This window comes from Prinia subflava, chromosome 3 (assembly GCF_021018805.1).
Source record: "Prinia subflava isolate CZ2003 ecotype Zambia chromosome 3, Cam_Psub_1.2, whole genome shotgun sequence".
In the NCBI taxonomy this organism is placed as follows: Eukaryota; Metazoa; Chordata; class Aves; order Passeriformes; family Cisticolidae; genus Prinia; species Prinia subflava.
The window spans coordinates 74,087,812-74,111,160 of record NC_086249.1 but is presented as its reverse complement, the minus strand read 5'-3'; the positions used below and the strand labels follow the sequence as shown (position 1 = coordinate 74,111,160).

The 23,349-nt window shown below is 40.6% G+C and overlaps 1 protein-coding gene across 2 annotated transcripts in view; it reads left to right on the top strand.

Moving 5' to 3' along the window:
• LOC134548093 (cohesin subunit SA-2-like) overlaps positions 1 to 23,349 on the top strand; it is a 61,582-nt gene that overhangs the window by 28,099 nt on the left and 10,134 nt on the right. The window contains exons 14-29 of one of the 2 annotated variants that reach the window (XM_063392461.1): positions 2,929 to 3,036; positions 4,962 to 5,067; positions 5,911 to 6,028; positions 8,254 to 8,357; positions 8,798 to 8,890; positions 8,976 to 9,065; positions 9,968 to 10,093; positions 11,688 to 11,764; positions 12,716 to 12,803; positions 13,829 to 13,906; positions 15,620 to 15,712; positions 16,330 to 16,498; positions 19,025 to 19,170; positions 20,034 to 20,135; positions 21,449 to 21,603; positions 21,706 to 21,834. In XM_063392461.1, the coding sequence (XP_063248531.1) occupies positions 2,929 to 3,036; positions 4,962 to 5,067; positions 5,911 to 6,028; positions 8,254 to 8,357; positions 8,798 to 8,890; positions 8,976 to 9,065; positions 9,968 to 10,093; positions 11,688 to 11,764; positions 12,716 to 12,803; positions 13,829 to 13,906; positions 15,620 to 15,712; positions 16,330 to 16,498; positions 19,025 to 19,170; positions 20,034 to 20,135; positions 21,449 to 21,603; positions 21,706 to 21,834 (1,782 nt within the window). Of the gene's footprint in view, positions 1 to 2,928; positions 3,037 to 4,961; positions 5,068 to 5,910; positions 6,029 to 8,253; positions 8,358 to 8,797; positions 8,891 to 8,975; positions 9,066 to 9,967; positions 10,172 to 11,687; positions 11,765 to 12,715; positions 12,804 to 13,828; positions 13,907 to 15,619; positions 15,713 to 16,329; positions 16,499 to 19,024; positions 19,171 to 20,033; positions 20,136 to 21,448; positions 21,604 to 21,705; positions 21,835 to 23,349 lie in introns of both variants that reach the window. The other variant, XM_063392460.1, reaches the window with a different exon arrangement.

Sequence of the window (23,349 nt, the reverse complement as noted above, 5' to 3'; positions counted from 1 at the left end):
TACAAAGTTAAAGATGAGGAGGTTGGGATTTTGGAAATCACAGAATGGCTGAAGTTAGAAGGGTCATCTGGTCCAACCTCCTATGCAAGAAGAGCCACGTAAAGCACATTGCCCAGGGCTGCATCCATATAGCTTTTGAGTATCTCCAGCAAAGGATACTCCACAGCCTCCCTTGGCAGCCTGTGCCAGTGCTCTGTCACCTTCACAGTAAAAACATGTTTCCTGATGTTCAGAAGGAGCCTCTGTGTTTCAGTTTGTGCTTGTTGTTTCTGGTCCTGGGCACCAGGAGCAGAAGCCTGTCTCTGACTTCTTACTCCCACCACCAGGTACTTGCACACATTGCTAAGATGCCCTTGAACCTTCTTTCCTCCAGGCTGAACAGTCCCAGCTCCCTTGACCTTTCCTCAAAGGAGAGATGCTCCAGTCCCAGGAGAGATGATCCCCAGGTCATCTTTGTGACCCTTCCTTGGTCTCTCCCCAGTCTCTCATGTCTTGTACTGGGGAGCCCAGCCCTGGACCCTGCGCTCCAGGTGTGGCTTCACCAGTGCTGGGTAGAGCAGAGGGATCACCTCCCCAAACCTGCTGGTAGCACTTAAGGCAGATTGAGATACCATTCACCTTCTTTTCAGCAAGAGAATATTGGTGGCTCATGTTCAATTTGTGTCCACCGGCATCTCCAGGTTCTTTCCTAAGGACAGAAAGCACCTATGGAGAAGCAGTTTCATTAGTACTGGAAAGGAAGAGTCCTTAATTTCTATCCAGAGAGATAGGTGTTGATGAGCTCTTCAAGCTGTCTGAACAATTTAGTCAAGGAACTCTTTAAAAATAAAAACATTCGAGTATTGCATTCATTATTTCTATAAATGTGCTAAAGAGAGAAAACCTGTAATATAAAGAAGAAAAAATTAAATATAAAAAAATGTGTGCACTTGGCTGGCATGTTCTTACAGGAAATTCCATTTAAGCATAAGTAGAAGGGTTTTCACCGTGGGAGTGATCCAATACTGGAACACATTGCCAGAGATTGTGTCTTTGACTTCATAGGTTGGACACATCAACCTGCTGTAGCTGATCCTCTTGTGAGCAGGGGTTGGACCAGATGATCTGCAGAGGTGCTGACCATTCTCAGCACTCTGTGCTTCTGTATTGGTTCAGTCTAGATCACTGTCTGTGAAATCTCATATTCCAAGCTGTCCACTGGTTTTGAAAAAAATATATATAGAGAAAAAATGACAAAGACATTTTCATGGAAACTTTAGCGCTTTAAAAGAACTGAATAATAGATTGACATTAAAAAGAATGAAAGAAAAATTGACAGACTGCTCGTTTTTTACAGTAAATTCCCCATAGACTTTTAATACTTATCATATCATGTCTTTTTATTCCTGTAAGTGCTCTTTGTTGTCATTCTTTGTTTTGCTTTCACTTGTTAAACTTGTAGAAGTTTAATAAATTTGATCATTCATGGCTTCACAGGACACACCACTGTTTATTCATATGCTTTAATGCACTATAAAACCATTTTACTTCTTCCATTTTTACTGTTTAACCAATAAACACATTTTTGCTCTACTTTCCCAGCTCTGTAGATAGTTAAATGAGTGACATAAATATTTTCCTTTATGCTGATTTCTTGATACGTATTCCTTTACACTTCCTATATGTTCTATTACTGCAAATATATGCTTAATATATAATTGCTTGTTTAAAGACTCCACCAAAACATGCCATAAGTATGTAAGGCAGCTTTTATTTCACATTATCCTGTGAGACTGATTGATCACTTTTGGAGACATACCATTAGCACTTTCATTTAAAGATCTTTTTAATGGATACTCCAGTAATACTCTCACCTAATGTGGGCTCCTTTTTCAGTCAGGTTGGAGGATGTTTTGGGGTTTTGTGACTTGTGAGGATGCTAAAGGAAGCAATGGGTTGGAGACATATGGGCAAGCATAGGAAGCACTGATGATTTTTTAGACATCACTCTTAGCAAGAGAATAGCATGAATCCTCAGTTGTAGAGAGGGTGTTGGACCACAGCTGTAGATGGCTTTAAAATGTTACTACTTGAGGATTGAATGCAGTAGTCAATAAAAACCCTAGCCTCTCACCTGGGTGTAGTAAGTGTAAGGATCTCATACGTTCCTCTTTCATTCTCTGAAGTAGCCTAGCCCAGTGACATTGTCGTCGCAGTAAGAAGCAGGTATTTGGAAACTGTAATCCTTTGGACTTCACTGCTCTGGTATCTCTTCATTGGGTTATTCAACCTTGATGCTTCAGATTCTTTTTTGTAAATATTTGATATGAATACCATTTCTACTTCTCAGTGTTCTAGGTTTACTAGTTGGCATGTGGTGTTCTCAAGATGTGTAGCTGAATGATAGTCATGACCTTGAATATGTTTGTGCAGAGAGGTCACAGCCCTAAGAGTGCCATCAAGAATGTGTTTTGGTTTCTTTTTACATGGGACTCTAGTGTAATAGAATACAGGTTTTAAAATACTGGAATAAATAACTTTAAAGTAATTTGTACTACAGAATGAAGATTTCTTATTGTTTATTATGTTCTGTGGTGAACATCTAAGCATAAAGTAAAGGCATGATTTTCCTGTTTTCTTACTATTGCTCTTTTTACCGTGATCACTAGTCAACTGTAAAATATACTTTAAATTAATGTTCATGTCTGTGCAGTGGGCCTGATTTGTCATGGCTTACACAGACCTCTGTTTCTCTACACAGTGAGTAAAAGAATGCTGCCAATTTTGTTTGAGAGCATTTTTAGAAATGCCCTACAAAAATGTACACATGGCTATGTAAACAGGTTGCACAGTTATGGAGAATCAAGTCTAGTAAAAGCTGGACATAGCATTCATACTATTCTTTGCAGATAAACCTGGACTATAACTTCCGTTGTTATTTTTGCCTAGGAACTGTGAGGATGTGTTATCAGCTGAAGACTGTGAAATGTTATACCAGTTTGTTTATGCCACTCACCGTCCGCTTGCAGTAGCGGCTGGGGAATTCCTTTATAAAAGGTATCTCTGCCTGCCTACTTCTTGTGTATTCTCATTTGTTTTGGAATGAAGGTGGATTTATTTAAGGGGGATATTAAGCATTCATTTTTTCTGCTGAAAGACTGTGCCAGCTTTCTTCTGGTGAATCAGAAGAGAAATGCTGTCTGAGGGTAATTGCATGTTTTCCTGCACAGCCCTGAAACAATAGATGTGAGAAAAGTTGCAAGACCAACATAGGGAATATGAAACTAATTGATCCACAAGTGCCATGCTATGCTGAGAATGTGCTCTCTTTCTCTCTACTTTCTTTTCCTATTGCTTTGCTTCTTACCAGCTAGTCTGTCACCTGGCATCTGCTGGATTTTCATAGTTTGGTGATTAATCACAAAAATGGCCTCCTCTTCTCCCTTTGGAAATTGCCTTAACCATTGTAAAGGCTTTGAATAATAAGAGATGTAGCAGATTAAGAAGCCCTCCCAATTTCCTGTCAGGTTAATGAAATACAGGGTTTATCTTCCCCAGGAGTAGCTCTTATAAATGGGCTTCTTACAACAATGGTTGCATGAAGTTCAATGGAGTGGGCATGCTAAAAAGGGAAGGGACAAATATTCTGTCTCTACGGCTGAGAGAAGTAATATTGACTTACAAAGAAAAATGAAAAGAAAAATATTTCGACAAGGGTTTTGTGGGGGAACATTCAGAAATAATATTCGTGTTTCCACACATGCAGAATCTCCTCCTAGTTGTCTTTTCCTGTCTAACTGAAATGTTGGAGTTCTGGTATTTGTGAAGCTAACTCCAACAGAAAGGCAAATGATGGGAAACTTCTGTTTTGATGCATCTGCTATTACATCTGCTAGACTTAGTCTTTTGTGTTGGTCCTAATATGCTCTCATAAATTTGATGTTTCTCCTCTCAGAACTTGGCTGCATTTTGCCACCAAAGTGATTGCCCTGATAATTTCACTTTTTCTACCCCGCTTGCCAGTGCCTTGTGGACACTTGACCCTGTAAATCTCATCCTTGTTCTTGTTTGCCCAGTGCTTCTCTCCAGCACTTTTTCCAGTACAGAATGTTCGTTTTGGTGTGATAAGAGATGTTAGTGACACTCTCCTTTCCCTCATTATACTGCTAAGTTTTAGTATAAGTGCTTATGTTTTCCACCCTTGCTTCCCCTTCTTCTTGGCTTGCACAAAATCTCCTCCATGTCTGCATATTTTAACTTATCTGGCATAAATTATACCAGCAGAAGCTCTTCTGAGTGCACAAGCTTTGGGTAACATTTAGTAATGTGATCCAGATCTTAAATCCAAGCTGTTTGGGCCTTACATTAATCTGCAGGGATGGTCTTCCTGTATTTATCTTGGGATTGGCACTTTTTGTGCTAAGAGTCACTTTGGATAAAGGGGGAAATAGAAGTGTCATACTGTGCTTCATACTTCAGACAGAAGAGAAAGAGCAGATTTTCCATTGTATTTGTGACATTAATTGCTTCTTACAATCACAAGATACTGTGCTTTTCTTAAGAAGCTACAGTTCCAAGATGCAGTGATGTGAATATTATGAATAGTGGCTGTGTAATAATATCTCTGATGTGTTATGGTTTAAATTTGGCCTAGAGCAAGCCTCTTTTCAAGCATGAACAAATTCCTACTTCATTATAGGATGAGTTCTATGGAATCTGCATCCATCATTCAGAAAGGTGGCAGGGTGCCTGTGAAACTACCAGAAATAGTCTTTGCATCCACAGGGATAGCATATCTCTCCTAATGGAAAACAGTCTTTTTTCCTTTCATCTTATAAAAAAGTCTAATGGGATTTGGGGTAAATAAGTAGACACCTAAGAGAAATACAGTCCCTGTGATCTTGACAGAATTAGTGTTACATTGGTAAAAGAGTGTAAGGAGAATGTAGCAGAACTGAACTGACTTGCTTTTCTTTTGGCAGGCTGCTTAGTCATGAGGGAGATAAAGAAGTTCAGCCCAAAGGAGGAAAGTTTGGGGCCAGCACTGACCAATTGAAAAGATTAATACACTTTTTCCTGGAGAGTGAGGTGAGAACAGCCCCTGCAGTAAGCCTTTTAAATCCTGTGTTGCGTGTTAATTTAATTATCTTCTTGGCTTTAAAAGCAATTTCTGTTGGTGAGGTCAGAAATGTATGGTGTTTGAAATGTTTCTACTCTCTAGGTAAAGTTTTTAATGAAGCCATTTTTGTTTTGTTGTATTAAAACTAATTTACAAGTGTGCCAGTGGAGAGATTCAGTACTGAGGCAATTTCTGGAAACAATCTGAAAGACTAATGCCACCAAGTCAGGGGTTTTTGGTACGCGTCCATGTGTTTCTGGAGGCAGATGTGGGTTGCTGTACCATGGCTCCATGCTGACCAAAAACTGTAGTTTTATTGAGTTTTATCACCTTAAGTGCTGATAAACAGTTCACACTTTAGCTTTTGCAGTGGTGTAGACCTCTGTCTGGCCAAAGTTTCTCAGGCACAGAAATTTTGAACCTTTCTGCAAAGAATTGGGTAGATGACTTGTATCTAGTGCTGTGACTGGATTTTTGGCTGTTGTGATCAGCAATACAAAGCAATACAGAAGCTAGTTTCAGAGATTATTTAATTTAATTTTAAATTTGTATTTAAAAAGGGAAAATTAAATATTTTTGCCTGCTTTTCTTGCTTTTTCACCCCACTTTCCTGTTTTGTATCAGATTGAAGATGCGGTGTTTAAATGTTGATTGAACAACAATGCCTTGAACTAAATATGTTGAAATACTGCATGAGAATATATGTGTGAATGACAGAGCTTTGTCACTGGACAAAGGGACAGGAACATATGAAGCTATATTTCTTTTAGTGATGTGTTTGCTTCTATAAGCTTGTGTTTTTTAATCCCTAGCTACACAAACATGTTGCATACCTTGTGGACAGCTTGTGGGAGTGGGCAGGCAAATTCCTGAAGGACTGGGAGTGCATGACCACTCTTCTGTTAAAAAATGCTGAAGAAGTTGGAGAAGGTAAGCAAAGAATTTAGTTTTGTCTGAATGAATCTCCCCCATGCTATTTTTTGATCCTTGCCTTACCTAATTTAGCATCATTTCATATTGCAGTGCCGTTTGGTCCCAAATTGCAGTCCCCAAGTGCCACAAAGCAGAAGCAACTCATTGCACTGCTAGTGTAATATTTATATCAACATACTCATTTTATTCAGTAATCTGTATTTATGCATGTCATGGGTTGGCACTGGCCAGATGTTAATGCACCCATGAATATGTTTTTTTTCCCTAACAGCTACTGTGGGATGTGATCAGGAACAGAGCAGAGCAGGCTTAAATCTTGAAAACAAAAAAAAAACCACCAAAACTTTATTACATTACATAAGAACAGGGACAGAAATACTCTTAAACACACACAGAGACAGAAATAAAAACTTCTTAGAACATTTCTTCTCCCAGTTTCTACCTCCCCACACATCACTCTTCACAGACCAACCTTTGGGTTTTAGATCAAACAATCACCACTCAAAAACAAACTAATCTTCAATTCAGCAAGGGAGAGAGGAGTCTCTCTCGCACCACAGACTGTTCCTCAGAAAACACGGGTCCACCCCTTATGTGTTCCCATGTCTCTCATGGAACCGCCCGGAGAGGTCTGCCAGGGTGACTCTCTCTTTTTCCTATGTCCAGCGCTCTCACCGCTGTCCACAGGCTGAAAGCTGCATACAGGGCTCTTTTAAGGATACTTGCATGCTGAGCTCTCCCCTTTTTACCCAGGGGCCGGGGTTCCAGGAGCAGGTCTGCCCTGAGGGCAGAGGGTGCCACCTCACCCTCCCCCTCTCTTCTCTGCTGCTCCACTCTTCAAGTGCCAGTCACTGTAGCAAAAACAAGGGCAGCTGTATCCACCCAAAAATGCAGTTTATGTTCAAAAGAGACTCAAGTTCAGTCCATGGCTGACATTATGCAAGAAAAGTCCAGCTCCAAAGGCTACTCCTCTCATTCTTTGCCCATCAGGTTCCTTCCAATCGTGCTTTATCACCTCGGTCCCAGGCCGCTTCCTTCTCCTTTTTTCCAAAATCACCAGTCATGAGAATCAATGTCTAAGAAAAGTTTCTTTCTGCCAAGCAAGGGTTAACAGTTTCTATCTCCCGGCAGGGTGCAGGCTCAGGCACTCCCAGGCTCGGCAACCCCCACGTGGCTGGGCACCTTCTCCCAGAGTTTGGGGGGAAGAGGGGGTGAGCACACACAGAAGGCACTTCCACAGTTTTCCACCCCTCCATCCTGGACGGGGCAGCTCAGTTCCAGTCCTGTCCACTCTCTTCTCCCCCCTGGGGGCTCCGGCTTACCTGAGCCGACCACGTGTTTTCCCCTCCCCCACCCGGCCTCGTGGCTGGGCAGGGGAAGGAGACCTGAGACGTCTCTCTGCTGAAACCGGGATCCAAAAAGAGACCAAACCCCCTGGACTCCTGCTTTTAACTCTTTGTGTCCTCAGAGGTGTGTCCAAACCTCCGAGTGACCAATCCAGGTGCCAGCAGAAAGCTGATTACTAATTGGCCTGCTTACCTCTCCCTGAAAAAATTCACCTCCCCCAGCAACCACGACAATGCAATGTTAGTTTGGAACCTGTGCAATAAATACTTATGTAATTAAACCATAATGCTTACATAGTGTTCAAACTTTAGAATCTAAAAGTATTAATACATTGAAATTTGGTTATTGTTAGGGTTTTATTCCTACCTCAAAAGAAAATGAGTAATGTATTGAGTTCACTGTCATCTAACACTAGAGGGGTTTTTTTTGTAGAATTATTTTGAAGTGGACTTCAATCTCTATTCATTAGACGATTATATGATTCTATGAATAGTTGTTGTAGTAGAACTGGAGTTGGTTGTGTAATTAAAATCAGTTTGTAGATCCAGTGAGTTAGAGTATTTTGGTACTCAAAGAAGATTGTTCCTAAATGAGGCACTAGGCAGTAGGAGACCTCATTAAAACTGCCTGTGTTTTTGCAAGCCCAGCTGTCCCAAAAATTTTATCCTTTAAGGGATTAATGGTACTCAGTAAATGTAGAAAATAACTTCCTTCAAATGAAGTCAAACACTCTCTAGCTGTTTATTTAGCAACACTACATCTCCTGTTCTCTAGTGTCCTTCCACAGTTCTTCAGGTAAATGAGTAGGCTTTGCATCAGTTGTTGCTGCATCTTCACTGTTCCTTTGTGTGATGCTGAGGCTGATTTACTTCCAGCACTGAGCGATGCCCAGGAAAGTGCTCTTATTGAAATCATCCTCGCAACAGTCAGAGAAGCAGCTGAAGGTCATCCTCCAGTGGGCAGAGGTGCAGCCAAAAAGGTCAGTGCATCTTAGTCTTATTTGTTGTCCTGTCATCACATTATCTTTGCCTTATGTACTTTGCCAGACAGCTTGTTCCTAGTTGCAGAAGTATCTTAGGAAATGAAACAGCTTGTTTTTCTGAAATGTTGCAGTGTCTTTTCACTTCTAGATCTTATTAGAAGTGGATGTTGAAGGAGATGAGCATTAGAGGAGAGCCATTTGAAGCAGGTTATTGACAAATTATGAGCATTTTATCCATGACATATAGCTGGTCAACAATTTGCATCTAATTTAAGATTAACAAACAAACAAAAAATCTGATTTTCTTCATGGAAAAGTGTCTCTATCTTAGCTTGATATGCTTGAGACAATGCAATATGAGTTAAGCTTGGGTTACATGTGAGATTCCACTCAAATCCCAGAGATTTTATAATTGAAACCAAATGCTTTGTCTGCAGATTTTGTCAGTAAAAGAGAAGAAAATTCAATTGGAAGATTGTACCAAAATTACTGAACACTTTATTATGGTGCTTCCTCAGCTCTTGGCAAAGGTAACTAACAGCTGCTCTGTGAATGCATGTTAAATATTTCATTAACATTCCTGCAATGTACTCATATCCTGTTTTTTCTCTGCAGTATTCAACAAATGCACAAAAAGTGGCAAATCTTCTGCAGATTCCTCAGTATTACAATTTAGATGTTTACAGTACAGGACGTCTAGAGAAGGTGAATAGGAATTGGGGTGATCGGTTCATGTGGAATGTACTAAGTTTATATGACAATGTAGCCAATTTAATGGGATTTGGAACAAGTAGAAAACTGTTGAAATACAATGAAATGGTCTCATACCTTAAGGAAAGTGGGCAGTGATTTGTGCTTTTGTGTGGTAGACCCAGCCCTGGGTTTTTTCATTCCTGGCTGGAGGGAGGGTGGGTTATGCTATGTGTCTTAAGTTGGTGTCTCCCAGGAGTTTACCACAGAATAGGTTGTGGAGGCTGACTCCCAGCTGCTGGGGAATGACAGTAGCTGAAAAATAAGAATAGACATATCTGCTGATGGGAAAGGGGCAGTCAGAAACAGATAGATTAAATCCTCAGAATAGCTTAATGTATTCTTAAGCAGGATGTTTACAGGGAGGCAGTGTTAGGCAAACACTCCGAGGTTAATTTCAGCCCAAAAACTTGAACTGGAAGAGAGCGAGTCAGCAGAATGACACAAGTTACTTCTTCCCACTAAGAGTGAAGACCCAGTCGCTGACATGGTCCAAAATGTTCTCCATTCTCCATTCTCCATTGCTGAGGAGACAACTTCCATTGTTTGAAGACAGACCTGTGTTTGGGGAGGCGTCTTTTATTCCCTATGTAGTGGTAGACATGTCTTGCTAAAGTAGAACTTAAAGCAGTTGCTTCATTCTTTAGGAAGATCCAGAGACATAATGATGAAAGAGAGCTATAAACACAGAAAAAAAAAAGTTGTGTCCTCTAATCCTGCCCCTCTTCTCTTTAGATTGGCATTTGTTTCATCTTGTTTATGTGACCCATAGGGATATATGGGCCTAGTGAAATGATTTAGAGCATAAGAGGATTTTTATACAATTTACCTATAAATACCCCTTTTATCACTTGTAGCATTTGGATGCTTTGCTGAGAGAGATAAAAGACATTGTGGCCAAACACTCCGACATGTCTGTCCTCGAGGCTTCTTCCAGGACTTATAATGTCCTCTGCCGTGAAGAAATTGCCATCTATAGCCAGGTGAATTGTGCTCGAACTCAAATGATAGATGAGCTGATGGGACAGCTTAACCAGCTACTGGATTGCTTCTGGCAAAAGGCGAGTGTGACTCATTGAGGGGTAACCAGACTGTTTCCCTAGGAAAAAAAAGGAAGACAAAAAAATTAGGGGGAATATGGAACTTTTCTTTGCCTGCTGATTCTGCTTGGAGGAGGCGAACTCTAAAGTTGGATTTGCACCTCTGAAAAGAATGGTTCTTCACATTTTAATGAAGCAGATATATTTTGGCAAGAATAGAGGTGGGAAGATAATAAACAAGGTAGTCCCCACCACCAACAGGACATGGTATGTCTTCTGGCAGGCAGACTGTGATGTTGTAAAATGTGTCAAGACAAAAGATCCCCTAACCTCTGACTGGAATTGTTTTGTTGATCTGCGTCAGTGTGGGAGAATGTGTACTTGTGAGGAACAAAATTGCTACACCAGATATTCTGGATCTAAGGTCTGTAGTTGCTTTGTAATTACTCCAGCACTGTGCCAAAGATACTATGTGCAAAATCACCTAGTGAGTGCTGTCAATCTACAGGAGATGAGACTCTTCCCAAAAAGGTACAATTCTGTAGTTCTCCATCTTTGACTGTACACAAGATGCCCTTTGTGCTGTCACTTTGGACGAAGGGAGAAAAACAGCAAACAGCAGTCTGTAATGCAGATTGTATAGCTTTGAGGTCTTTGAAATAATGGCTTTCCCCTTGAAAGAGGACTGCAGTCTCTCTCAAAGCTTTTCATTAGGTCTAAAAAGCAGAAACAGCCGGTGGGGATATGAATAGCTTGCTGGCTGAGCTGAACAACAGAAGCCTGCAGCTGATCTGATCAACTGTGCCGTCATGAACAGGTGTCATGCCATGGTATGAGAGTTAACACTGGCAGGTTTTTATTGGACACAGGGATATTGCAAAATGTGTCAAGCCAAAAAATCCCCTAACCTCAGATTGGATTAATTTTATTGGTCTTAAATAGAGATCTATGTCAATGTGGGAGAATGTGTACTTACGAGAAACAAGATAAGTGCAAGACCAGGGATTCATCGACTCCTCCATAGTGTGATCTATATCTAAATAAAGAGATTTTTCTCCTGGAACTCCTCCCTTCTAATTCCTGGTCGTATATTTCGTCCCCCAGAATCACATAGTATACTTGTGGAAATGACAGCAATTGCATCTATGGGAAAGTATTTAATATATTTTTAGCTATCTTTGAATGTGATCTGGCAGCTGGAAGAAGGAAGGTCAGCACCATGTGAACACTTAGCTTTCCAGAGATCCTTAACAACTGTGTGAGGGACCATGTTAGACTAATTGCTAGTTTTTACTCTGTGTTAGCAATAGAACCGTCTAGGGAGACTGCCATTGGTTTATTAATGACAGTGATTTTCCCTTACACAAAATTCCTGTGCAGTTATATTGTTTTCTTTGGACTGTAGAGCAAGACATGAGTAGTGTGGTTAAAGGAGGAGAGTGATCCAAGCTTGTGGGTTGGTTGGGAAGAGAACACAGTAGTTGCCTTGGCCCACACTGGCTAATTCCTTTCTCTTTCCAAAATTTTCATGATTTAGGAGGGAGGATTTTGTACGGACGCAGGAGAAATTTCCCAGATGCACTCTACGTTGAGAAGAGTAGCGGCTTTTCATAAGTGAGATGTTTATTTACACAATTTATGTTCCCATATACTTTAGGTGTCAACCTTATACATGCTAATTGAGAATTGCTTGTTGGGTTTAATGGGGTTTTTCACAAGAGAGTGAAAATGATCTCTATGAGGGGTGCTGCAAGGTTTAGTTTCTTCTTATTAGAACTGCACTCTTGGATATGGAATTATTTTTGGATTCATTACTACGCATCAGCCCTAATGTGACTGAGAAGTGTATGCTACAGAATTGAGATGTCAGAGTGGACACAGAGATCCCCTCTGTGATGCCTCTGTCCTAGCTGGATGTTTTTCCACAGCCTTACTGACAATACTGGTGGTCAGTCTGAAGAGGGTATAGTGAATGCAGTCATTCTTTGCAGCAGGTGTAATCTGCTCTTTATTTTTAGTTTATCTGATCTTCTTTTGTTAAAAGATGATTTCTCAAAACCTTGGTTCTCCAGAGATTGGTAAACTGTCATGCAAGAGAGTACAGAGGTTAGGAAATAGGGCCTTCTTCTTAATGGGTCTTCTACCTGTCCAGCATGCTGGGGCTACTCTGGTTTTGAAAAGAGAAGTCCAATGTTGAGTTGAGAATACTCAAGACTACTAGAAACAGTCTTTAAAAATGGCTGAGAAAATTGTTCTTTAGACCTTTTGGGGCACTTAAAGAGTATGCATAAAGTATAGCAAAAGATACAGAACTCAAGCTTCTTTTCCCTCTCCTCGTAACACTGCAGTTTTATGGTAGGAATGCAGACTGTAAAGCTGTGGTCTAAAGGTTGCAGTGTTAGATGATGAAAACTTAATATTCCCTCCTTATAATTAATATTTAATTGTTTAATGTTATTACTATACATGGTATGAAGGTAAAAATAGGATACATTTAACCTGTTTGATCAGGTGAGTCTTCATTTCTTGCTTAGTGTATCATTATTATTTCTTTTTCACCTGCAGTGCCCATGATCTCACCAAGTGGAATCTGTATGACAAGACTTTAAGGTTCCTGGTGTTTGAAATGGAACATGGCAGTTTGCCTGTTCTGGTAAGTAGTTAATATTTAACAATGAAAGGTGTTTTTCTTGATGAAAGCACAAAGAAATACAAAGTATTAAATAATCTTATATATCAATGTACTATGAGACAGGAAGATACCATGTCCATTTCTCAACCCGGGCAACTGAGGCTGTCTTTGGTATAACATTATTAGAATCTGTAAATTCATGTCTTTATATTAATTAATTTTGGAGATTTTTCGGACCTGTGATAATCATCTGGCATCTGGATCGATCCTTTGTCATGTTCAGTACTTCTAATGATTGCACAGTCTCAGTTTCAGTACATACGAAAGTGTTGGGACCGTGATGAGCCCCTTTTGGAATGCATGCAACCAGAAATTGGAATTCTTTGGATCAGTTGATTACATGTTGACTCTTGTTGTAGTAGTTTATAATTACCAGTTGTTTCAACTGCAGCCTTTTGGTTATCTGGTTGCCTCAGCTCAAACATTGTGTGAAGATGGAGTTGTGTGTCCTAGGATTGCAAGGTGAAACTCTTCAGCAGTTATGAAAGTTAACCAGCCCATTTGCAGGAGAGAACTTGGGGGGCTTTTTGGCAATGGGTGAAGTTTACTTGAGTAGAGAGAGCCTGCAGCCAGTGGGTAGAGGTGGACTCCTTTTGATGGAGCATCAGAGCACCAAGTTTTGGCTTCTGCTCTGAACTGGCCTCTGGAGGAGTCTGCCTTTCATCAAAGGCTTCAAAGAAATCCCAAGGAGCTAAGCTAAAGTGAGCCTCTGGGAACACACTTTTTGATATGTGGGTTGCTTTCCCTTGAACTCACCAAGATGTCAGAGAAGTTCTGCAGATGCAGCACTGTAGTAATGAAGTTTCTCAGGGGGCAATACTTACTTGTATGTAAACCTGTTTAATTTATTTTAAGGATCTAAATACAACTGGGAAGTGTTCATGCAAGCAGCATGCAGAGTATCAGGCTTGAATGCTTTGTTTAGTCCTAAGCTTTTTGCTGCTGAGCCTTTCATGTAAATAATGGACATGTGTTCTTATTTGCAGATTCTCCTACCAGCTCTCCAATGCACGTATTTTTCTCTTCTGTGGCAACTAGCTGCAGTTTCGGAAAATTCTCCCAAGGTTGGTCACTGATGTAATTTTGAAACCCGCAGTTGTGCATATAGAAGTTGAAGCTAATTTTCCTGTGCTGGGATTTCTTGAAAAAGCAAGTTTATAAGAAGACAGTTTATTTTCTTGAGAAAACTAAATTGAATCGAGACATTTTCTCTCTATCTTCTCCTCTATTTTTTCTTTTAAACTGAGTGTGCTTTTTCAGTCTGCAGGAACAATGGTTCACCGCTATTTTTACTGCAAAACATGTGCATCAAATTCCTAGGGCTTGGTGGAGATAAGGAATTTGTCTCACTGCCAAAGAGTTTGTTGTTTTCTTGTTTCAAGCGACAAAGAATATTCAGTGAAAACTCCAGGACATTCTATAGCTTTGTTTCTTTTTTTATTTTCTTGATTTACCTACATATTTCTGTCAGAAGAGTTGAGGAAAGTGGTAATTTTGTCATCAGTTGACTGTTTACTTCTGTAATTTATAAAGTACCAAGCTCTAGCAGGTATTTCAGAAGAAAGTCTGGTTTAGGACAGCAGAAAGGAAAACACTTCTATGTTTTGTTTCATGTGTGAATGTGTACCCTGTTGGGCTCCTCTTCAGAATGATTTCTGACTCCACTGGGTGCTGCTTTGTCATTCTGTCCCCTTCCCTGGCGCTCCTGCGCAGACAGGCCATGGCGCTGACATGGACATTTGTGTGAGGAATGCTAGCTGGGATCTTACCCATTTGGCCACTGATGCACTGTCTATTCCCGTCCCATTCCATTCCTGTGTGGATGTCCACATCTCTCACTGCTCTAATGTGTTCTGCCTTTCAGTCCACACACAGTCAGCTCGACTTGGTAAAGGGGCAGCACATTTTTTAATTTGGCCTTTCATATGGGGGCAGATTTTGATTGGAAGCAGACATGACGGCCCACTCTGCAGGGCCAAGTCTGAATGTTGGCATATAGAGAAGTTCCAAGAGCAAAAAAAAAAAAATTCCTGGACAGCAGCTCTGTTATTTCCCCTTTGCTCCTCCCCTAGCAGTGTTCAGGCAATGTATTGCCCCTCACCTGGTTCTCCTCAGCATGTCCTGGGACGGATTCCTTTTCTTATAAATGCAGAGCTGCATAGCGTGAAATCTGGCTCTCTTGTAAGGGCATTCCTTTTACACTGACAGCTCAGAGCCCAGTGTGCTGCAGCTGCGACCTGGTGCAGGATCAGAAAGTCTTTTGTATGGTTGTGAGCAAACCAAATAGTCTGCCATGCTGGATTCATCTTAACAAAGAGTGGTGTCTTAAGTTTCTGAGTGCCAAAGTTAAACTCTAATCCCTTTGTAGTCATTAGGGGAGGAAGGGAGAAAACCAACTCCAGAAGGCAATGCCCATTGAATATTAGGTGGGATGGACCAGAGGTTTTTATGGCTCTACTTCCATTGTTATCACTGCTTTATACAGATAAGATGAAGTGAATAAGAGAATACATGCTGCCCTTCTTACAGATTGGGAAACAAAGAGTTTGTGACTTGCTGAATTCCACTGGCCTCAGCAACTGTGACAGATGCAGTTGTTCATAGCTAGTAAGTTGTTCTGTGAAATGCCAGCTTCTTTCATCATGTCATCAGCTGTGCTATCTTAAATGAATTACATGAGTGGAAGAAAGATGCAACTGTTGTTTCTTCTGTAATTCTCTGTACAATCATAGTCTTTAACATATTGGTCCTTTTGTTTTTCCTAAATCTGTTTTTAGGAGACTCTTTTTCCACTAAGAAGGGAGGTGAGACGTTTCAGTCAGATTTGCACATGCTTCCTCCACCATAAGGAAAAAGATGTAAGAGAAAAGGTTTGTGTTTTTCTATCACTTAATGAACATTTGTGCTCAGGTCTCCTTTCAAATGCCTGCCTTTTTTTTTATACTGGTGTTTCATTCTATTTTTTTTTGCTATGTTTTTGTCTCTTAGCAGAGAAATAACACATAAAAACCCCAGTCTTCCACTATTTATTTTAAGTAAAAACTAAAGTTATGTTAGTTAAAATGTTACAAGTTAGTGCTTTAGTCAAGCATAGATTTGTGTCTGCATGAGCCCATCTGCAGAATCAAGGCCTCAATATGAATGAAAATAATTGTGTTTTCTGATTAGACCTATCAGTGTATTGGTTGCTATCATTGCTTCATTTTTTGCTATGAATATTAGTTAAAGAAATGGAGAAATTGTCCACTGGTTCATGTGCTAAAAGAGGGGTATTTCAGCATAGTACAGCTCTTCCTCTTGCCCATGGAACTTTGAAGATCTTTAGGTGGTGCCTAAATTACCATGACTGAGGCAAAGAAATCCCTTTAGTCTGCAAGGAAGAAGTGGGAAGGAAACTTGATTGTATTTGATGGAAATGCAAAGTGGAATTGGCACGAAAAGTAGCATGGTCTCTAAATCCTTCTTTGGCTTTATTTGCTTGGTACAGGCCTTCATGATACTCTGTGACTGGTTGCTGATTTTGAGTCACCTGGATTCAAATAATAATGAAGAAACAGTTGGACTTCTAGGTTATCTTCCTAACGCATCACTTCAGGAAAAACTGTTCTCGTTTATCCAGGAACATGTTTTCATGGATGAAGATGAGGAAAAAAAAGGTTAGATATCTTCATCACTGGAGAAACCATCTACCATTGTTGCTATCATGTGAATGTATCAGGGAAAAGGGCTGGCATTTCTTTTGTTGTTGTTGTTTTGTGAGTTGCTTTTTTTTTTTTTCTGTTTGGGCCCCTTTACAAACAAAGACCCCTGTAATTCTTTGATTTGTACGGACAGCGGATTAATCACAGAATACAGATGCCAATTTACCTGTGCAGTGAAAAGGGCTGAAGTAAAGCAGAGCTGGGTGAGGAGAAGTGTTTGGTGGACTGACTTTCTTGGTCCAGATGATGGTGTTAGAGGAAGGCCTTGCAGTGTTGCAGTATGTCAGCGCATGGATCCTTCTAAGCCTTCAGAGTAAAGAACCAGTGGATTTTGATGTTGGGGCTGTGGGACAGATTTCACAGAATTATAGACTGATTTGGGTTGGAAGGGACCTTAATGAACATCCAGTTCCAATCACCTCTACCATGGACAGAGACATCTTCCACTACACCAGGTTGCTCAAAGCCCCATCCATCCTGGCCTTGAACAAGGAATGGGTCATCCACAGCTTCTTTGGGCAACCTTTTCAGTGTCTCCCCATCACCACAGTCAAGAATTTCTTCCTTATGTCTAAGAAATCAATCTGCCCTCTCTCAGTTTAAAGCCATTGTATCACTGCATGCTGTTGTAAGCTTTCCCCCTCTCTTGTTGGCCCTGTTTAGGTACTTGAAGGTGCTACAGGGTCTGCCCAGAACCTTCCCTTCTCCATGTGGAAGAACCCCAACTCTCTCAACTTGTTTTCATAGGCAAGCTGCTCCAGCCCTCTGAGCATCTTCATGACCCTCCTCTGGGATCACTCCAGCAGCTCCACATCCCTCTGATGCTGAGGACCCCAGGGCTGGGCACAGCACTCCAGCTGGGGCCTCACCAGAGCAGAGTAGAGGGGCAGAATTCCCAACCTTGCCATGCTGGCCCAGCTGATTTTGATGCAGCCCAGGACACAGTTGGCTTTTGGGCTGTGAACACACATTGCTGGGTCTTGCTGAGCTTCTCATCAGCCAACACTCCCAAGTCCTTTTCCTCAGGGCTGCTCTCAGTCCAGTGGGAAATAGTATTTGTTGCTCTACTGCCTTTTTTCAAACACATTTTCATGCTGTATTGAGGTTATAATTACAAAGGCTGGAACACTTTGGGGAGTGTTTTGAAAATAGATTGTTCATTGTGGTTCTGAGGACAAGTTCAAGTGCCACGCTTTGAAAAACAAGCACTGTTCTAGATTTCTCAGTCTAGCTCTTGCCCTTCAGCTGTTCAGATGGAGTTCTCTGTTCAGTTTTGGGCACCACACTTCCTTAGATCATGGTGTGTACGCAAGAACTACTGATGGGCAACATTACATGGCCAAAATTGCAACAGGGAGATAGAGAATCTGAATTAGTAAAGATACAGTAGAAAAGATTGTACAAAGTAGGCTGTAGTATCCTAGTTGAGGGAGTTATTGAAGCAGGTTATGTTTCAGGTTGTTTATGTTATGTATCTGAAACTGATAAAATTGATCCTGCTTTGGGTTAGATGGCCTGAAATCTGTTTCAAACCTTTATTCTGTGATGCCTTCAGTTTCTCAGTTCTCCCCACAAAGATCCCTGTCATCCCATTGCAGTTTCCTTCCTGAACAAGTGATTTTGTCATGCAGTGTGTGCTTGTCTGTGTGCAGAGCTGGCAGCTGTTTCATTCCTGTTTAAACTCTATAACTTTCAGGTACTTCTGACCAGTCATTTGCTTTATGTTTGTTTCCAGGCCCCCTAGTCATTCTAGAAGCAGAAACAATCCACATCAAAATTATAGGGCAGAAACTGAAGTCTTTTGGTAGCTGATAGCTTGCATGTGCAGCAGGAAAGAGTGTGTCTTGGCTCTCCTGCTGCAAGAAACTCTGCCCAAGCACCTTCGAAGCACTGTTGGGATACTTTTAAGAGTATCTGTTTCCCATGAGTTATCCAGCTAGTAACTAGCTCATGTTCCAGACACTTAGTATGTTCTTAATGCTATTAAGTGACTTTTCTTCCTTTCACTCTTGTTGATAAGCACTTGGAGAATTTCATTGGAACTCTTGCAGACTGTGTGTGACAACTTTTGTAGGGTTTCCGATGAGTTATGTTCTACTTTTCTACCATGTATTTTATTCTAGGAAAAAAAAAGTGGTTGCAGTTTTTCTGGTCCCTTCCATTTGGTGTGTTTATGCCTTTTATTCTACTTGCTGGTTCAGTTCTGTAGCTGTGAGCAGTGTTGTACTCGGAGATTCTGATTAAATGCCAAAGTCCTATGAAGATCAGAGTAGGAGACTGTGGAAGAAGACTGTTTTCACTGTTATCAACTGCAGCTTTGAAATGAGAATAAGCCTGTGTTTTCTGATATACACAAGAATGAGCACTGGCATCTGTTACTGAACAGCTGAGTCCGTGCTATTTAGGTGAAAGTTGGTCATTTAAACTGAGATACCTTGAATAAAGTAATAGAACAAAGCTTAAATGCTTTTGTTTCCCTAGATCTGACAGAAGAGGGAAAGGATGAAACCTGCAAACTTGATGACTTGCACAAAAAGCGGTGTCTTCTGGCAGCATATTGCAAGTTAATAGTGTTTAATGTGGTAGAGATCACTGCAGCCGCTGAGATCTATAAGTATTATGTGAAGGTAATGTTTTAGATAAGTTTTTTTTTTAATCAGTGCATTTTAGTTTTTGAAAGTGTCTCCAGTGTTTGTGAAGGATAGGGTGTTAACAGTGTTATGGCTCAGAGTCCTGGAATAATCACAAAAGGGCTAAAAAATCAAGCAGGAGTGGGGCAGATCTCCTCTCTTGGTTCCACAAAGGTACCTCACTGCAGACAAAACAACTGAAAATTGAGGAAAGGACATGTCTGGACATCTGCTCCTCAGCTTCTCCATAGAGGCCACTGCAGAGCCGCAGTTTATGGCTGGAGAGTGATTCATCTGTTGAGGTTCTCACACTGAAGTGATCAGCCTAAGTCATACAGCTCACACAGTGGATATGCAGGTGCCTTCGTTTCACATGAGTCCCAGGGTTTAGCAGAGCCACTCTGAAGGGGGTTTCAGGAGGGCCAAGAACATCAGAGTGGGCAGTTTCCTTGAGTCAACTGACAGAACTTTGGAAATACCTGAATATGAATCTTGTTCTTTGCTTCATTGGCAAGCACTGGTAAAGTACAGAAAACTCTATTTGTTTCCTGATGAAGCTTTGCTCTTTTCAGAGAATTACAATTAATTATGAATTAAGGATTGACAGTCAATTAGTTGTTCATACTTAACAATTTCAGTGTAACTTTGATCCTCACATTACTCTTAAAGGAGCATATAATTGCTTTACATACAAAATACTATAAAAGGTCCAGTTTCCATCTTTTAACTTGCATGTTCTGATATTGTATTGGGAGTGTTTTAGGAACCTCATGTGTCACTTGAACAGTCATGTGGTTTGTGTACTCCCAGTGCTAAAGAATGGGAATGATAACTCTCAATTGTTTCATTGCTGTTAATAGACCTACAGTGACTTTGGAGACATAATTAAAGAAACGTTAAGCAAGACGAGGTACAATAACAAAATTCAGAGTGCCAAGACACTGATTCTCTGTCTGCAGCAGGTAAGGCTAAGATCAAAGCAAGAGGCTTGGGGATCTTATGGTAGCTGTATTCACAGTGAATATTTTTACCTCCCATGCCGTAATTATTCAAAATCATTAGAAAACCTTGAGAAATTACTTCATTACTTCCTTTTCTGCACTTCCTATTTGAATGTTGTTTTTGCATGTCATAATTAAAATTCCTTTCAAATCATTATATCAATTTTAAAAGGTGCTTTTGCCTGTGATTTTTTGGTCATGTTTTCAATCTTCAAGTGCACAGTATGTTAGAACAGATGCAAGATTATGAAGCGTTTCTTGGGACTTGGTGTCTCTTAAGTTTAACAATTGTTAAGGATATTATGCTGTGTTTTATGGACTACCTTAATTCTTTCTGAATTTGAGGAACCATGGATGTGCCCGTGTCTGGTCAGCTCCAACCCCCCTTATATTTTCAGCTTTTTTTTTTTTTTTTTGGAGGAGAGTGGGTTGCAGCTCTTCTGAAGGGTCTCAGTTGCTGGGGCTTGCAGCTGCTGACTGATAGCCAGTTAGCTATTTTAGCAGCTGCTTTTGCCAGCTCTGCCCGTGGCCAGAGCTGCTTCTAGCCTGGAGTCCTGCTGTAATCCAGAGAGCAGGCTCCTCCCGGGGATACTGACACATGAGCTTTGCTTATTTCACAGACATTGCCATGGGCTTAGATCTGTGAGGCAGCCCTTGAAATCTGAGCTTAGATGAGTCTAAGCAGCATTTGGCTACATATATTCTGCTGACATAGTCAGGACTTTATGTTTAGGTATCACATAGACAACAGGCCCTTTTTGGCCTTTGCTTGACCTTGAAAGTTAACAGGTTGATGAGAACAAGCTACTTCCATATTCTCTTAGAAAAAAAAAAATAAAACCCAAAGCACAGTTAACTGAGCTCAAGATGTGCTTTTGACCTACTCTTACTCTCCAAAATTGGACAGTGGTGCTGCCAAACTTGCTGCTTTGTATCTGCACTGTGCTACTCTGAAAGCGTCTCAGGCAAATTAGCCCTCTGGGACTTGGTTCAGAACACCCAAGAGGAGGTGAGGTCAGTGGGACCATCATCTTCAGGGATCAGTTCTCTGTTTATGCACATCATTTTTTTATTTTTTGATTTGTGCCTGTCTTATGAGCACAACAGTGTCCTTTGTGTCAGTTCCTTGTTCCATTCAGTGCTTCAGAAGCACATGATCAACCTGCTCTTCTGTAAGGCTTCTGAATGTGTGAGGGGAATGTTGCTTGCTGTGCCCGTCTCTCTGTCCGCCTGTAGGATTACCTGTGTTTGCTTATCTGAGACTTCTCTTGCAGCTGTTCCAGACACATATAGAAAGCCAAGACAGCAGTAGTGGTGTGGACTTCTCCTCTCCTTCCTTTGCAAACATCAAAGAACTTGCTCGTCGTTTTTCACTAACATTTGGTTGGGACCAGGTGAAATCTAGAGAATCTATAGCCATGATACACAAGTATGTGCCATGTAACATCACGTGTTCCGTGGTCATTGCTTTTGTTAGTTGTCTGTTTTATCTGTTTTATTACTCTGTTCTTTTTTGTTTTTCTTTCAATAGGGAAGGGATTGAATTTGCTTTTCAAGGAGCTACTGGAGTAAATGGAAAATGCTTGCCTCCTAACTTGAGCTTTCTGTTAATCATCACTGAATTTTCCAACAAGCTGCTAAAGCCAGACAAAAGACTAGTGTAAGTTAAATTCTTGTATACCATCATACACAGTTTGTGATTTGTGTGTCCCTGTACAAAGGACACTTGAACTTTGGTGTGGCAGAATTTGCTCAAGGGCTCTTCAGAGAACCTCTGAAATCAGTCTACCCCTCAGGCTGTTAGTTTGAAACAGACTTGTTGAATTTTGTAGTACTAGTTATTTCAGATTGTATGTGCAGTAAGCATTCTAGATTTTTCTTACACATAGTTGTGGCCACATATGGCAGTTCTTCTAAAGGAAAAGCTGTTAATTTGGTGGAAGAGATTTGTGACTTGACTGGTTAGTGGAATGGCAGGAATGCTTTTCAGAACAGAAGAGTAAATCAAAAGATTGTGGAAGAAATAATGCATGGATCATTATTTTGTAATTATCTATTTCCACAGCTTCAGGCCTCAATTATGTGGATTCCATGGAATGTATTTGGAATAGAAATAGATGTGATACTCTTCATAATATAGATATTTAAATCTAAGAATTTACCATTTACACAGAAATATGCCCTGATCCAGTGGGCCCATGTTTTACTGTGGTTTAAATATTTACATTTAATGCTACAAGAGTGATAGCCTTCTTTTGGCATCAGTGGGGTATTATGCACCCCACTGAATGGACAGATGTATGAGTATGTATCTTATTCCCTTCTTCACGTGCCTCAGCTCTGATCATTCTTGAGATGGAAGTAACATTCTTCCTTCCATTGGACCTTTAGCAGTACTTCCTGAGTCAGTGCTGTTCATTTTGTATCTGGAGCTCTGCACTTCAGTATTTTAGTTTCAGATACTGTAAAAATCAGGTATTTCTATTTTCCTGAAAGCATATTTGAAGACATGGGACAGTAAGACATATCTGCCTCTTTGCATTTCTGAGCAAATCACTCCAGTGCAAGAAAAGTTTTACTTGAAAGGAAGTCAGCAGAAATGGAAGAAAACCAACCATCACATCCTTTTGAGCTCTGTGTAATTTGCTTGTTCCCATGTCACTTTGTCTTAAATTGGAGGATAACTTCCATGGGAATCGTCAAAACTGGGTCAAGAATAGTAAAATGTCTCTTTTCCTGTTACTTCACATGGCATAATTTATTAATGATTGCCATCAACACAGACAATTAATTTGAAAAAATTGATTCAAAGCTGGAATGCAAAATGCAGAAGAAAAATAGTCAACTAACGCTGATTACAGACCCTGAGAAACCTAAAGTGGATAATCAATGGGTACAGACAACCTCATTTGCTATTCTTGCATTTTTCTTAGATGAGAATCTTTGAGATCTGCTACTAAAATTGGTTTTCATAGAATCCTCGTAGGACCTCAAGGATCATCTAGTCCCAACCCCCCTGCCATGGGTAGGAACACTTCATACTAGACCAGGTTGCCCAAAGCCTTATTCAACCTGGCTTGAACACTTCCAGGGATGGGGAATCCAGAACTGCTGTGGGCAACCTGTTCCAGTGCCTCACCACAGTCACAGTCCAGAATTTCTTCCTAATATCTAA